Source organism: Tursiops truncatus, chromosome 16 (genome assembly GCF_011762595.2).
Source record: "Tursiops truncatus isolate mTurTru1 chromosome 16, mTurTru1.mat.Y, whole genome shotgun sequence".
Classification (NCBI taxonomy): domain Eukaryota; kingdom Metazoa; phylum Chordata; class Mammalia; order Artiodactyla; family Delphinidae; genus Tursiops; species Tursiops truncatus.
The window spans coordinates 9,503,971-9,521,680 of record NC_047049.1 but is presented as its reverse complement, the minus strand read 5'-3'; the positions used below and the strand labels follow the sequence as shown (position 1 = coordinate 9,521,680).

The 17,710-nt window shown below is 42.1% G+C and overlaps 1 protein-coding gene across 16 annotated transcripts in view; it reads right to left on the bottom strand.

Annotated features, from left to right (window-relative positions):
* The window catches only part of ATE1 (arginyltransferase 1), a 225,460-nt gene extending 221,445 nt beyond the window's left edge, over positions 1-4,015 (bottom strand). For 7 of the 16 annotated variants that reach the window (XR_012326870.1, XR_002177332.3, XM_019940144.3 and 4 more), the window contains exon 1: positions 2,030-2,203. Coding sequence is in view for 14 of the 16 variants with exons in the window: in XM_019940144.3 (XP_019795703.2) it covers positions 2,030-2,135 (106 nt within the window). In the remaining 2 variants the exon portion in view is untranslated. Of the gene's footprint in view, positions 1-2,029; positions 2,207-2,511 lie in introns of those variants that run through there. The other 9 variants (XM_073793881.1, XM_073793879.1, XM_019940147.3 and 6 more) reach the window with 8 other exon arrangements.
* Positions 4,016-17,710: the final 13,695 nt, after the last annotated feature.

Genomic DNA, 17,710 nt, shown 5'->3' with positions numbered 1-17,710 from the left:
TATCTTAAGTTTAAAAATCAAGCACACAAAGCGATCACATGCAATTCAGGATTAGTCAACAGTCTCTATGACATCATAGATTTAGGTCCTCACTGCAATCAAATTACATCACACCTTTAAGTCATAATAATATCCCCAATAATTTAATAACCTGGTCTCTTTAGAAGAATTAGAAAGCAAATGTTTTCTTGTGCATATAAATTCTCCTGATTTTTATTTGTTTACACCATAGTCTTACACACTGAACAAAAGTATACGTACAGCAATGTTCCTTTTAAGTATAAAAACTGAAAGCAATCCAAATGCCTAGGAACAGAAACTTGATTACAGGGACTATGATGTTATCAATATGATGAAATAATTATGCAACCATGAAAACAATGAAGACTATGAGAAAACACTGAATTAATGGTAAAGAAAAGTGAATTTTATTCTTGTAAACAGTAAACTGCACCAGCAGTATGTAAAGATAAAGATAGGCTTGATAGAGCAGGGCGTCATGAGAAAAGCACAGGCATGTGTACAACAGAAATGTCCAGAAGCCTGGTGGAGACCCATTAACACCCAGTTACTCCATGAGGTTCAATTTCCTCATCTGTAAAATAGGAATAGTAAAACCTACCTACCCAATAGGTGGGGTGCCCTAGAGTAGAGATTATTATTAAAATCGAGATGACAGAAATTTACAGTTATCTAAGTGAAAAGGTTGAAAGTAGGTTTTTTCCACAGAACTTAGAGAACGTCTATATTAATCGATTTTCTCTTACTAAAATTACTAGAAAATAATTAAGGACCTAATATTATTTTAGACATGTTTAATATAAAGTTTTGTTACATATATATTATAATCACAATACTAAGATTCTGAAAGAGAGAAGGGAAAAATCTCTAATACCCTAAGGCAACCACTGTCACCATTTGGGTTTTTCTCCTCCCAGAGCTGTAACCGTGTCACATATGTTATTTGCATCCTGCTTATGTTCTCCGTTTAACCCAAGACTCTGTTTTTTCACGTTAACTCATCTTCATCACCGTCACTAATGACTGCGTTATACTACACTCTACCCCCGCTCACCCACAAGATGCACCTAATGAACACTTTTAATTAGCGAGTAAACGGACACACCATAATCGCCCAAATCATTCCCCTACGGTAGGACATACATTTTTTTTAATACGGAAACCACCCCAATTTACATCTTCATAGACATCCCATTTTCCACAATGCTAGATTATTCTTTAAAATAAGTGTCTACTTTTGCCAAAACACGACACGGCAGGAAATAAACATGATGTTCTGTTTACAAACAAGAAATCTTCCGAAAGAAAACTGAATCATGGGGGGTAAGGGTACTGTAGGCTGGCTTTGTCGTCGTCATCGAGGTGGGTGGAGAAATGACACGGCACCCCAACACCTGGTAAAATTTTCAAGCACCTCGGTACCAAGAGGGCCCCTCGCCAGCAGCGACTACGGTCACTAGTTTCTTCTATATTCTTCCAGAGACATTTTATCCACGGATGCCCGCGCACGTGTGTTTTCCACACACACAGTTTTCTACACCAATAGCACCACCCGACACTCACTGTCCTGCACCCCGCGTTTTGCCCCGTCCCTCGGAGACACCCTCACAGCAGCATCAGCACTTACAGGTCAGCCCCCGTAACCGACCACGCCACAGCGCTCCCCAGCAGGCGTGCCACCAGGTACTTAACCGTCTCCTACTGATGATGGACACCTATTTCCACACTTGGCTACTGCGAGACAATAATTATTTCTCACGTCCGAGCACCTGTGCGAAGAATGAGCATCTAGAAGGTTCCCTGCTCAATCAAAGGTGAGGTCCGTTTTTAATTCCGAAAGCCACTGCACTCAGGGGGAGCCGCGTTCCGCACTCGCTCCACGAGACAGCAGCTGGGCAGGGGCTGGGCGCGTCCCTCCAGCCAGTCGGCCCGGGGCGCCGCGACCCCCGAGGACGCCGAGCCCCGAGGCCGCGGCGACCTTCCCCGCCCGCCAGCCCGGCCCGCTTACCATTGGAGCGACTGCCCGACTCGTTCTTACAATAGCCGCAGCGGTAGAAATCCTCGCCCTCGAAATATTCCACGATGCTGGGCGAAAGCGCGGCCCAGGAAGCCATGGCCCCGACCCTCCAAACGCTACGCGGCCCAGCCCAAAGCCGCCGCCACCCCACAATGCACCGCGCCGCCCGGGCGCCCACAGCCCGGCCCTCGCCCGAGCCCCTCGGCGCTGACGCCGCCCGCGCCATCTTAACCTAGGGCAGCAGCCTTCCGCTATTTCCGCTCCTTCTTCGAGAAGGACCGCCATCTTCGGTGAGGATGAGACCAAGAGACAAAACGTGAAGGACAACGGTCTGGGAAGAAACGAGTGGGAAAGGAAAGCGGGAGTTGGGGAGCAGGGCCTGGGTGTTCCCTCGCGAGGGCCCGGACGCGGCGGGCGGTGCGGGGATTTGGACGTAAGGCGTCCGCACCAGCTCCATCGACCGGACCACTCACCGCAGGACGCTTTGCCCTCCTCGGAGTCGCAGTAGCCGCAGTAGTAGCCGACCTTGAGTCCCTTGTACTCCACCACCGAGGCCATGGCTGCCGCCAGGTCCACGCAGGCCGACCACGCCTCTCGGCGCCCCGGGGCCGACCTCTGCGGAGCGCTGGGGTCCGCGGCGGGGAGGAGTGGAGAGCGAGGCCCGGCGCGGTGCGTCGCAGCGCTGGGGGGCCCGGTCGGTATTGGGTCCGGGGGCCTGCCAGGATTAGTGGATCGTAGTCGTGCGCTCTGGTGCCGAGTTCGAGCCAACCCGTTGCGTTACTTCATCGCCAGTCCTTCCCACAACTGCGCGTTGATAGCCCTAATTTACAGATAAGGAGACTGAGGCACAGAGCTTGTGATCACCCTCTTTTCAGATCCTGCAGGTCTCAGTTCCAAAGTTACCATTTCAGGCCGTCCTAGCCAATTCTAGCTTCTTCCAAACCAGCAAGCACTCACTTAAATGTCCCGTAGGTTCGAGTACACATGCATTCTGTGGATGGCAGGGTAAGTGAATTGAACACTTCACTCTTTTAAAGGAAACAAGTGTCAGAGCCAGTTGCTGCCTTGTTCCTAGTGCCACCATATCTTACGACTTCTTTTTTTGAAATTTATTTTTTTATACAGCAGTTTCTTATTAATTATCCGTTTTATACATATTTGTGTATACATGTCCATCCCAATCTCCCAATTCATCCCACCGTCACCCCACCCCCCGCGACTTTCCTAACTTTTAAAAAGAAGCTAGAGGGCTTCCCTGGTGGCGCAGTGGTTGAGAGTCCGCCTGCCGATGCAGGGGACACGGGTTCGTGCCCCGGTCTGGGAGGATCCCACATGCCGCGGAGCGGCTGGGCTCGTGAGCCATGGCCGCTGAGCCTGCGCGTCCGGAGCCTGTGCTCCGCAACGGGAGAGGCCACCACAGCAGTGAGAGGCCCGCGTACCGCAAAAAAAAAAAAAAAGAAGCTAGAAATTAGATTTTTTTTTTCGTACAGTTTTGAAATGTTACTTTAAAAGAATTTTTTTAATTGTACATGTCAAACAACATTTATATAGGCTGAATTCAGCGCATGAGCCTTCAATTTACAACCACTATTTTAAAGGGGATTTCTTAAAGACTTAAAGATTTCTTTCAGTGAGTACCTCCAACAAGGTAATATTCCTTATTCTTTAATTCTGTATGCACAGATAATTTAAGCCTGTCTGTCCTTATATTTTTTTCCCATCAACAATAAAGCTGATTATCTTTTTATGTTTAAAAAAGTGAAATCATGTAACTTGGAGAAGCAGGTAAACTTTTGAAGTCAGTTTCAACATTCTTGACCCTAAGGTCCACTATGCTGGATATGTGCCTATTTAAGAGGTTTGGTGGCAGAGTGACCTGTCATATCACTAAGCATCAGCTGTGCCTCACACAATGGGAAAGAACCTAAGGATAGCTATGTAGCATGCTGGAGGACCTTAGATTTATCCAGCTCCTACAATCCTTAGATTTAAAGGCCCCTTACTAGATCTCAGTACCCATGTTCTTAAGACAGACCTCATCCGTTTTGTTCATTATAACAGATTTGACTATTTCTGGTGCTTTCCTGGACAACATAGGAAACAAAGGCCAGAGAAGCCAAATAATTTGCCTAAGATCACACAACTAGTAAGAGACAAATAGGCGGGGGAAAAGGTGATAAAAATAAAATTAATTGAAGAAGAAGAAAAGAGATCAACAAATACTAGGTTTGGACATGGGTAGGGCAATAGTTCCTAGATGTGTTTATTTTGCTGAAGGTTAGGCACAAAGTTTTCATCTTCCAGGCCCAAATGAGAAAAATAGTGCAAAGTTTCATTTAGTTTCCATCTTTGGGGGCCGGGGGGAGCTGTAAGAGGGCACTATTAGAACATCCTTTTATTTATGAAATTGCCAGTAATAGATAGTTGTCTTTGTTTTTAATTTTCATTCTTGACAAAATGCTGGCAACACTAGCATGTTTGGTTCCATTAACATAGTTTATATAACTGAATGTGAAGTTGAGTTTGCAAAGCTTAAGAGTGAGGTTCAGTCCTAGGCACTGATGATGTGAAGGACTCTGCATGGTGATAGGCCCGTGATTCTTGAATTAAAGTGAAATGTGTTTCTCTTTCCTTCTGAAGAACGTGTTGTGAGTAGATAGTAAGCTGGGGGGTGGTGGGGAGGACAGTTAAATACAGAGAAGAGGGACACACTAGGAAAGAGCTGTGTTATGAGCAGAGGCAGGGAGGTAGATAGGAGCACCAGGGGTCTCAGGTACTGGTGGTGGTGGTAGAGTCCTAGGAGATGCTTTCCTCTGTGGGGCACTCACAGCCAAGAGACCTCAGATTAGACCCTTTTCCTCCACTGTCTAGACCTTTGCTCTCCGGTTTGGTAGCCACTAGCCACATGTGCCTACTGAGCACATAAAATGTGAATAGTATGACAGGGAAACAACTTTTATTTAAATTTACTTGAATTCTTAAATTGAGGCAGTATAGACAGCAAGCAGGATAAATGCCAAAAAATCTGCATGTAGGCACATCATATTCAAACTGCAGAAAATCGAAGACAAACAAAAATCTTGAAAAAAAAGCCAGAGGGGGGAAAACCCTTAGCTATAGAGGAGCAAGGATCAGAGTTACGTCAGTCTTCTGGTTAGAAACCGTACAAGAAGAAAGGAAAGTGAAATATTTCAAGTATTGAAAGAAAAAAAAGACCAGCCTAGAATTCTGTATCCAGCAAAATTATCCTTCAAAAGTGAAAGAGAAGGCTTTCTCAGACAAAACAGAAATGGAGGGAATTTGTCCTCACTAGACCTGATTTGCAAGAAATGTTAAGAAATTCTCCAGAAAGACAGAAAGTAATATATGTCAGAAACTCAGAACTACTTTATAAAAAGAGCATTAGAGAAGGAATAAATGGAGGTAAAATGAAATTTTTCAGACTCTTAATTGACAGATAACAGATGGTTTAATAACAGCAACTTGTACAGGGTGCAAGTTTATGGATAAGTGAAATGAGTGAAGCAACGTTATAAGGGGTGGGAGGTAGGGAACTGGGAATACTCTTATAAAGTACCCACACTGCCTGTAAAGTAGTTATTTGGAAAAGAATTTGGATTAGTTGTAAATGTGTACTGCAAACTCAAGGGCAACCATTTAAAGAAGCAAAAAAAGTATAATTGCTATGCTACCAGAGGAGAAAAAAATAGAATCATAAAATGCTTAATTAAAACCATAGAAGGCAGAATAAGAGTGGAAGACAAAAAAACAGAGCAAGAGCAACAAATTGAAGACAGTAACAAATATGGTAGATATCAATCCAATTATATCAGGGATCACTTTAAACATCAATGGTCTAAATATACCAATTAAAAGACAGAGACTGGGCTTCCCTGATGGCTCAGTGGTTAAGAATCCGCCTGCCAATGCAGGGGACATGGGTTTGAGCCCTGCTCCGGGAAGATCCCACATGCCGCGGAGCAACTAAGCCCGTGCGCCACAACTACTGAGCCTGCGCTCTAGAGCCCACGAGCCGCAACTACTGAGGCCTGTGCGCCTAGAGCCCATGCTCTGCAACAAGAGAAGCCACCACAATGGGAAGCCCGTGCACCGCAATGAAAGAGTAGCCCCCACTCACCGCAACTAGAGAAAGCCCGCGCGCAGCAACGAAGACCCAACACAGCCAAAAATTAATTTTTTTTAAAAAGGACTATCAGACTGGATTAAAAAATGAGACCCAACTATATGTTATCTACAGAAAAACCCACTTTAAATATAAAAACACAGATTAAAGGGATGGAGAAAGATATATTGTGCTAACACTAATCAAAAGAAAGCTCGAGTAGCTACTTTAATTTCAGATAAAGTAAACTTTAGAGCAAGGAAAATTAGGGATGTAGAGGGAGCATTACATAATAATAAAGGGTCAAGCACCCAAAAAGACATAACAGTCCTTAATGTGTATGCACCTAACACTGTTCCAAAATGTGTGAGGCAAAAACTGATAGAACTGCAGGGAGAAATAGAAGAATCCACTATTACAGAGACTTGAGCACCCCTCTATCAGTAACTGACAGGTCCAACAGGCAGGATCATAATTGAACTGAAGACCGTCAGTCAACTGGATATAACTGACATCTATAGAATACTTCATTCATCTGCAGCAGAATACCTATTCTTCTCAAGCTTACACAGAACATTCACCAAAATAGACCACATTCTGGACCATTAAAAAAGAAAGAAAGAAAAGAAAAGAAAAGCCTTAACAAATTTAAAAGAATAGAAAGCATACAAACTATGCTGTCTGACCACAAAGGAATTAAACTAGAAATCAATAACAGAATGGTAGCTGGAGAAGTCCAAAATACCAGAGATTAAACAGCACACTTCTAAATAACACTTGGGTCAAGGAAGTTGCAAGAGAAATTTAGAAATATTTTGAACTAAATGAAAAAATACAACTTAACAAAATTTGTGGGATGTAGCCATGAGCCGTGCTTAGAGAGAAACTTACAGCATTGAATGCATATATTAGAATAATGACCTCAAATCAGTAATCTAAGCTTCTACCTCAGGAAATGAGAAAAAGAAGAGCAAATTAAACCCAAAATAAGCAGAAAAAAATTACAAAAATTAAAGCAAAAAAAAAATTACAAAAATTAAAGCAAAAATAAATGAAATTGAATACAGGAAATCAATCTAGAAAATCAATAAAACCAAAAGCTGGTTCTTTGAAAAGATAAAAAAAAGTGATGAACCTCTAGTGAAGCTAATTAAGAAAAAAAGAATACAAATTACCAGTATCAGAAATGAGAAAAGGACACCACTACTGCTGCCATGTACATTAAAAGAATAATAAAGGAATATTCTGAACAATTCTATGCTCATACCTATGATAATCTAGAGGAAATGGATCAATTCTTTGAAAGACAATCAACCAAAACACACAAGAAGAAATAGATAATCTCAATAGGCCTGTATCTAAAGAAATAGAATCAATAGTTAATGACCTTTGAAAACAGAAAGCATCAGGCCCAGATGTGTTCACTGGTGAATTCTACCAAGCATTTAAGGAAGAAATTACACCAACTCTACAGTTTCTCCCAGAAAATAGAATCAAAGGGACTTTTCTAAATCATTTTATGAGGCCAGCATTACCTTAATACCAAAACCAAACAAAGACATTACAAGAAAGGAAAACTATAGATCGATATCTCTATTGAACATAAATGTGAAAATCCTCAACAAAATACTAGTAAATGGAGTCCAACAATGTAAAAAGAATTATACACCACCACTAAGTAGGACTTATTCCAGGTATGCAAGGCTGGTTCAACATGACAAAAGCAGTTAATGTAATCCATCACATTACTAGGCTAAAAAAAGAAAAATCATATGATAATATCAATAGATACAGAAAAAGCCTTTGACAAAATCCAATACCCATTTATGACAATTAAAAGAAATTTCAGCAAACTAGGAATATATAGGAACTTCCTCAACTTGGTAAAGAACATTTACAAACATCATTCTTAATGGTGAAAAATTATATGCTTTCTCAATAAGATCAGGAACAAAGCAAGGATGCCACCTCTCACCACTCCTATTAAACATCATACCAGATGTCCTAGCTAATGCAATAAACAAGGAATAAAAGGCACACCTATGGGGAAGGAAGAAATAAAGCTTTCTTTCTTCACAAATGACATGATTAGCCAAATGGAAAATCCCAGAGAATCAACAACAACAAAAATCTGGAACTAAGAACCAATTATAGCAAGGTTGCAGGATACAAGGTTAATATATAAGAGTAAATTGCTTTCCTATATACAAGAAATTAATGAGTGCAATTTGAGAGTAAAAACAATACCATTTACATTAGCACCAGAAAAAAAAAACAAAACAAGAAATACTTGCATATAAATCTAACAAAATATGTACAAGATCTGTATGAGGAAAACTATAAACCTGAGATGAAAGAAATCAAAGATCTAAATAAGTGGAGAGGTGATCCATCTTCACTGGTAGGAAGATGAATACTGTTAAGATGTCATTTCTTCCCAACCCGATCTTTAGATTCATTCTAATCCCAGTCAAAATCCTAGCAAGTTATTTTGTGAATATTGAAAAACTGATTCCAAAATTTATATGGAGAGGCAAAAGACTCAATAACCAAAACAGTGTTAAAGGAGAACAAAGTTGGAGGACTGACACTACCAGCCTTTAAGAATTACTACAAAGCTACAGTAATCAAGACAGTGTGGTATTGGTGAAAGAGTGGACAAATAGATCATTGGAACAGAGTAGAAAGCCCAGAAGTAGACACAGTTATATATAGTCAACTGATCTTTGACAAGGAAGCAAAGGGAATTCAATGAAAGGATAGTCTTAACAAATGGTGCTGGAACAACTGGGCACCCACCTGCAGTAAATAATTCAAAATGGAGCATAAGCCTAAATGTAAAACACAAAACTAAAAACTCCTGGAAGATAACTTAGAAAATCTAAGTGACCTTGGGTTTAGCAATGACTTTTTAGATGGAGCACTAAAAGCATGATCCATGAAAGAAGAAATGAAGTCATGCTTCATTAAAATTAAAAATGTTTGCTCTGCAAAAGACACTGTTAAAAGAATGAAAAGATGAGTCACAGACTGGTAGAAAATCTTAGCAAAACATCTGATAAAGGAATGATACCTAAAACATACAGAGAACTCTTAAAATTCTCAGCAATAAGAAAACAAGCCACCCAATTAAAAATGGGCAGAAGATCTGGACAGATACCTCCCAAAGAAGATACACAAATGGCAAATAAGTATATGAAAATATGCTCAGCATCATGTCACATTAGCGAATTGCAAATTAAAACAATAATAAAATACCATTATGCACCTATTAGAATGGCTAAAATTCAGAACACTGACAACACCAAATAGGCGTGAGGATGTGGAGCTACAGGAACTCTCATTCATTGCTGGTGGGGATGCAAAATGTGCAGCCACTTTGGAAGACAGTTTGACAGTTTCTTACAAAACTAAACATACCCTTTACCATATGATCCAGTAATCGTGCTCCTTGGTATATACCCAAATGAGTTGAAAACTTAGGTCCACACAAAAACCTACACACGAATGTTTATAGTAGCTTTATTCATATTTGCCAAAACTTGGAAGAAACCAAGATGTCCTTCAGTATGTGAATGGATAAACTAATGGCTGTGCACCCATACAATAGAATATTATTCAACAATAAGAAGAAATGAGCTATTAAGCCATGAAAAGGCATAGAGGAACATTAAAGGCATACTGCTAAGTGAAGTAAATCAATCTGAAAAAGCCTTTACAGTATTAAGAAAAGCCATATTGTATGACTCCAACTATATGACATTCTGGAAATGGCAAAACTGTGGAGACAGTAAAAAGATCAGTGGTTGCCAGGGCTTTAGGGCAGTGATACAATTCTGTATGGTGTACTAATTATGGACACTTGTCATTATACATTTGTCAAAATCCATGGAATGTACAACACAAAAAGTGAACCTTAATGTAAACTATGGACTTTGGTTAATGATAGTGTATCAGTATTGATTCATATGTATACCACACTAATACAAGATATAAATAACAGGGGGAACTTGGAGGAAAAGAGTACTCTTTGATCAATATTTCTGTAAAACTACAGCTGCTCTAAAAAAAAATTGTTACTTTAAAAAACAGCAGTGTAAAGCTTTTAAAATTGATTAAGTGTAGAAATGTAATATTTTGTACATATATCCTGGAGATATTTTATCCTGACATCCTGATAAATACATATCACAAAAATTAACCTCATCTGTTTCTTTACTTTTTAAAATGTGACTCCTAGATGGCTTTAAATTACATCTCTGACTGACATTCTATTTTTGTTGCACAGTGCTTCCTCACTGGACCAACTCAATTCTCTACTTTTCTCTGCTTCTAGTCCCTACAGTTTCAGGATCTTTTCTCTAGTGCCACTTCTTCTTAAGCACTTTCCTGTTAACAAAATTTCATAGTTCTCTATATGTTTCGGGAAATCATCAAAATTCCTCCACGTCATATTCTGGCCACTGCGTTCCTCACCACAGATTGTGCTCTATATCTGGCCCGCAGCATCCATCTTGTACTCTGCCTGTGCAACCTCCTCTAGTTAACCACTCTGATTGACTCACCCTTGCTTGGTTGGTCTCAGGAGTGTCTTCCATTTTTGCCACTGCTCAAAATGTGCTCCCCAAGAAGCCCTCCTTGCTGCACCCCATCTCATGCTAATGACTCCTGCCCTTTGTTTTCCCTCCACACTTAAGCATCCCATTTATACCACTACATCACGCGTGTGCTCTTGCATACATTTCTTGCCTCCCTAATTGGACTGTAAAGTCTACAAAGGTATGGACTGTGTTTCTACTTCTCCGGTATTCCAAGGTTAGGTGGTATGGCAGGTGCTTAGGACTACAGGCTTTGAGTTTAGACATCTGCTTTCAAGTTTCAGCCTCCCACTTGGCTGCTGTGTGGCCTTGAACACATTTCTTACCTCTCTTAGCCACCATTTCCTCTCCTGGAAAATGGGGAGAATAATAACATTACCTCAAGGGTGTGGTTGGAATGTCCATATTTTATGTTCAGATACTGTCAGAGGCACTTTTATTTAGTTTGTTTTCAAACTCCTGCAAAATGGAGACAGCAGGCAAGGTGCTGCTTCCAGTGCCAGCAGTTAATCTGTGATTATACTGTGAAGATTATTTCACGCTCAGTGACGTGAGAAGTGGTTTCACAATCATTTCAGTTCAGAAAGCATCATCATCTCCTCCTCCAGCTAGGACTTCTCATAACTATTTAAACATATTTCGTGGTTTTTGACAAAGGGTTAAAATTTAGGTATATAAGAAGATACTTGTTAGCAAAGTGTCCTTTTTATATTTGTCGTGGAGAAACACAACTCAAGCCATCTTTGCTTATGTTTGGGCTAAGTGTAGTCTTGCTCAGCATTTGTTTCAACCTAACTGGCTATCAGAGGTTTTTGTTTATCTCCCTGGCTTATATTCTTTATCCCCCCAGTTTCTCTTATCAGGAAAGAGAAACTTTACAGCATAGTACTCAAAAGTACTTTCAGGTCCACATGATTGTCTTTGTGTGTTTTAATTAAGCTGATTCCTTACTTAAAGAGAGGCTCACATTAAGAATTGCATAGTTTTCTTTATCAAAAAAAAAAGAGGCTTTCTATTCTGTTTTCATGGGATGATAAATAAGACATTGACTTTTAGTCCTTCACATAGTGCCTGGCTCATAGTCAGTGACTATTAGGAATGTGGGGTAGTATGATGCTGTCAGGTCCCAGGTGTTATAAACATTTTGGCGGAATTAATATCCCATAAGTTTCACGTCTGAGCAGCATGACTTTTGATCAGTTTTAAAATGGTATCTTGTTTGGTTTGGGAAGCACCTGATATTAAAATGTAGACTGAAGGGGTGGGATAGGGAGGGTGAGGGGGGGCTCAAGAGGGAGGGGATATAGGGATATATGTGTGCATATGGCTGATTCACAGAGTTGTACAACAGAAACTAGCACAGCATTGTGAAGCAATTATACTCCAATAAAGATGTATTAAAAAAAAGAGAATTCAGTGCTTTGGTATGAAAATAGAAACCACTGTCATGACTTGATGTTTGAAATTCTTTGATTTTTTTTTTAAGCATAAAATACCCATATTTACTTCTATAACTCATTTATTTCTGAATTTGAGTTTGGGGCTACAGCTTCAAGCTCGTCTCCACAAGCAGCACATTTTGGAAGGGGTAGATTTTATTCCTACTAAATAAGCCAGGTTGTAATTAATCACTGTATTTTCTCCTTTTCACATTTTTTTAAAGAACTAGAGACATCATAGTGGGCTATGTGAGCACTTTGTTCGAGTGGATGCCGCTCACATGTATGGTGAACAGGCTTTCCTGATGTGAATATGCAGTCATTTTCATTAATGTGATTTCAACACTGGTGTATTTTTTGCTTAATGACCAGTTATGAACATAATTATATAGTATAGAAGTATACTAAACAGTATCAAAGCTCACAACTTCATAGCAGGAGCAGTATTTAGTTGAGTGACACGCCAGCTAAGTAATGATGAGACCCCACGACTGGGCCACCTGCACACTTGTCCGACCTCCTGCCACTACTGTGAGTGTGTGTGCAGGACCCGCTCCAGGGTTCTCCACCGATTCCAGGGTTCCATTTCCATGGAAGATACACAATATATATCCCAAAAAGAAAAAAAAGGATGCTCCCGTTGCCTTGGAAGATGCTCTAACTGCACTTTAGCTGGGACACCTGTGCGTGTGAAGCACAGGCCCTTCTGCTCTCTGTCTGCAGCCGTTTAGCCCAGCTCACGCTGAAGCTCATTCCCTGCCAGCCAGAAGATGTCTTCACCTACGACCTTCCAGTAGTCTCAATCTAGGATAGTGATGACACATACAGAAAAGCTTGTGACTACTTCTGGTTGCCCTAGAAATCAAACCAAGGCATCCTGAAGGATCCACAGTAGGTAGCTGAAAGACTGAAAGAGGGCCAGAAACTTTAATGGCTGGAAAACAGGACTTGGCAGAATAGAGAATGAGAGATGAGAGTTGGGAGAGCAGCTTAGGAGAGCACGTGCTGAGAGGAAGAGAGTGAAGGGCAGAGATGTGCTTTGTGAAACTGGCCATTGATAGGGCGATGGCTGAAACAGAAGACACCAGAGATAAACAGCATGGGGCCCTAAGAGCCGCGGAAGTGGCCACAGGTGCTCCGAGGAGAAGGGGCAGTGGGGGCTGCGGAAGGATCAACCGGCAGTGCAGATCCCACCCTCACACCCGCCTTTGGCGACAGACTCAGAACGGCTGGATCTGAGTGCAGAAGAGCAGTCGGTATTACTCTCCTTACATTTTGAGTAAACGCAGGAGAAGATTCACCTATCTGGGAATGGGTGTAGCACAGGAAAGAAAATTATGTGCTCTGGAGTCACACAGGCACACATCCTGCCTCTGAAACCAACCCATGGGACCTTCAGCAAGTCACTGATCCTCTCTTGACCTCAGTCCACTTTGCTATGAAATGGGGGATAACAAGTACTTACCTCATACGGCTGTTTGGAAGATTAAGTAAAAGAATCCATTTGAGTTCTTAGTGCAATGCCTAGAGTATGGTAAACTCTATAAATGTTGCTGTGGAAATAATATAAGAATTGCTTAGGAAAGAAAAATATGAAAGCAGAAATATGAGTCTTGGAGAAATTAACTTTACCTAAACAGCAAATATAGTTTTGTTTTTTTCTAGTTCCATGTTATAAAATCCCTCCCTTCTGCTGCTAAGTCAGAGCAACAATATTTATGACCCAGATGGCTAAACAGAGAACCTATCTGCTAACTGAGCAGGTTAAGAGATGAGGTCTTGAGGATGCCTACATGTGATTGTGCTCCGTCTTAAGTGATAAATGTCTCTGCTTTATTCTTCTGCATTAAATTAAGAAAAAAACCCCACAACTCTTTCTTGCTGTCAAGTTGTTTTATTATCTATCTAAAATGTAAACCTTTCACAAGAATCATGAAACATGTTATAGTTAGATAGCTATTATTGGAAATTAATGATAGCTTATCAGTTATATTTATCGTTAATCACCTTATGCATAACTGAACTTAAAATGGACTTACCAACTCTGGAATCTCAAATTTCTCATCAAAGGTAAGTTCTTTTTTCTACCGTGGTGTGTGGAATTTGAAATAGCAACTCAGCCTCCCCTCTCCAGTGTTCAAATGAATGTACTGAGGACAGCCTCAACCTCAAACACAATTTGGCTCTTTGTTTATGCTTTTATCAGACAGCCTCCTTCCTTGGTTCAAGGAAAGATAGAAGAAGTTAAACATATTGTGGAGGCCTGCCTATTGAAGCACAGAAATGCCTTTTGCTACATAATGAAAAGTGAGTCTCAAATCAACTCCCATTACCATTCATACCAGAGCACGTTTCCCAAAACCTTTCTCCAAATCCTTGTATAATTTCTCTTTTTGCTCCTCTAGATTGGCCTGGGCCAAAAAAATACTCAAGACCCTCGGTTTGCAGTAGGTTCCCAGTCCCCATGAGAAAAGAAGATGAAGGTGAGGAAATACATTTACCATGAGCTCTGGAGCCAGTAATAGAATCGTAAGAATTTATCACCAAGTTAAAAAGGGCCCAGGTATTTCAAGGGAGCATGCTCTGCTTGTACTGTTTGGTTCACTGAGCAACAGTGGTGCTGACTGGACAGCACTGAACAAAATAAACACCCGCAGCCTCCTAGGGCTTAGTCTAGTGAGGGATGTGGACATTAAATAGTTACCACAGATTGTGAGAAGTGTCATGAAAAGATGGGATTTTATTTGAATGAGTACGTAGAAGGTCTGAAGAAGTGACACAGGCTAAAACCTAAAAACCATAGTCAGGGGCTTCCCTGGTGGTGCAGTGGTTGAGAGTCCGCCTGCCGATGTGGGGGACACGGGTTCGTGCCCCGGTCCGGGAGGATCCCAAATGCTGCGGAGCGGCTGGGCCCGTGAGCCATGGCCGCTGAGCCTGCGCGTCCGGAGCCTGTGCTCCGCAACGGGAGAGGCCACAACAGTGAGAGGCCCGCGTACCGCAAAAGAAAAGAGAAAAAAAGAAAAAAAAAACCCTAGTCAGAGCTGCTATATTATGTGTTTGGGAGTATATAAAGGAAGAACATGTGAAAATACTCAAACAGGAAAAGTCAGCGTGGCTGCAGCAGAAGGAGCAGTCGGCTTGAGAAGCCTGTTTGGAGACGCAGACAGGAACCAGCTTACGGCTGCCATACTGGAATTGGGGATTTTCTCCCGAAAGCAGTAAGACGCTATCCCAGGTTTCTGTGCAGGAAAGCGATGTGCTCAGATTTATGGAACACAGAGATCGCTCTGGCTGCTGTATGTGTGATCGGTCTGATGGGGCTGGGGACAGAGGGAGAAAAGTGTGGATTCAGGGAAGCTAGTTACAGGCTGCTACCATGGGGCGGGGGGTGCGTTTTGAACTGAGAAGTGACAGGACTGAGAAGGGGGAACGGAAGGAAGCGATCTGGAGGAAGAGTCGAGCAGGGATGCCAAGCAGGCAGGCGAAGCTGAGGCGAGCACAGGGCAGCCTGTGTGCCCGGCTGGCTCGCTCATCCCTGACTCCCACTCCAAACCGGTGCCTGACACACAGCACTTCACTTCCTGAACGATCAGGGCTGTCCTCGTCCAAGGAAGCCTGAGTGTGACTGTGCTCTATCTTAAGCGACAGTTTCTCTGCTGCATCTTCCTACATTTAAAAGGCAACCAGCAAAGCCGGTGGAGGGGGTGGCCATGAGGCAGGAAGAGAATGAGGGGCTATTCAGTTACTCGCGGACATTCAGCTAATGGCTGGAAGAGTGTAGGGGGTCCAAGATAGCCTTAGTCACATGCCCTTGGCTATAGCCTGAAAGCCAGAAGAAAGAAAGGTATTTCAAGGAGGAGAGAGTGGTCACCACTGTAGAATGTTGCTGGGAAGTCAAGTATGACAGGGACAGAAACGAGATGACTCGTGACCTAGATGAGAGCAGTCTCAGACAAGCGATGGGGGTGAAAGCCGAACTGAAGAGGACTGAGGGAAAACGTGAGGCGAGAAAGTGGAGAGGCAACTGCTTCAAGTTACACTGTGAAGGGGAGTAAAAAAGGGGATGTGCAGTAAAGGAAGAGTTTTCCTTTTTTGTTTGAAGATGATATATACTGAAGTGTATTTTTATGCTGATGGAGCGATCCAGTAGGCAGGAAATTTTGAAGCAGGAAAGGGAATCTGATCATGGTAAATTGAAGTTCTTGAAGTTCCGCGAGCACAGGTGGAAGAACTGGCTTTTGATGGGCCAAGGGGCATTGTTTCCACCGTAAAGGCAGGAGGGCAGAGTCCAGGATAGATGCACGGGGTTGTTCCTGCAGTGGGAAGAGGACGGTGTTCCTGAGGGGCTGCTTCTGTTTTTACAAGGATGTCTAAGGCACAGTCTTCAACTAGGAGGGAATGCAGGGGGAGGAGAGGGGAAGAGGCTTGAAGAGGAAGACATGAAACAATTACGAGACCCTAGCTGGGACGTGGTGTAAGAGTGCCCTGCAGGGCTAACAGCCACTTGAGATCTGTGCCATGGACTATATATACAATAAAGGACAACCAGATACGGAAACATGTATACTGAGCCGAACAAGCCAGAGGCCTCAGAGACCACAAGTGTCGACTACACCGTCAAGAAATCTCAAATGAAATCCCTTCCCCCAAAGTATTAACACTGGAGAAGAATGAACACACTGAAAATATCCAGAAAACACACAAAACTAAGACCAAAAAGCACAGGGTGGCCTGGGCAAAGAAACAAAGGGGCATCAAGATCAAATGACTTGAGGGAGAGAACTCACAGAGCAAAGCAATGGTCGACGAGGTGCTCAGAAACTCTCTACGCAAGCTCCCACTTTACTGAAATCTCAAGTGGAGAAAGAGGAAGTAAAAGAATTTGAATGGGTCACAGCCTATCCAACTGTCCAGCCTTACCAGGAAGCACTTATGGAAGTGACTATTCTGATGGAAAAGTCAAAAAAAAGAAGATAAAGTTGCAAACCACTCCGAAGAGAGCTCTTGAGTATACCACCATTTTTGAGAAGTCAACTAGAAAAGCAGAAAGTTTAAATTATTTTCTAGATTGTATTTCTTTTTTAGGCTAGCATACCTTCATAGATGTTGGTGCAGTAAAATCCTATATCCCCTAATGTTGTTTCTAAGTGCATCACACTGAAAAAAAAAAAAAAAAAAAGTTAAACCACAAGCACAGCATTCCCAAGTGTTTCAGCTATCTCTATAACTAACCTAAAACCTTGTGAATTAAAACCACCACCATTTCATTTTACCTTACAGTTCTGTAGGGATTCAGGCAGAGCTCAGCTGAACAGTTTTTCTGCCCCGTGCAGCACCACTGGAAATGCTTGGGAACATTCAGGTGATGGCTTGGCAGGGATGGCTAGGAGGCTTGAGCCTAGCTGGTCCTTCGCCTTGTCTCCCCTTTCTAGGTAGTTTCAGGGCCACGTGGTAGTTGGACTTACTACATGGCGACTCAGGGCTCTGGGAGGCCTATCAGATGCTCACTTCT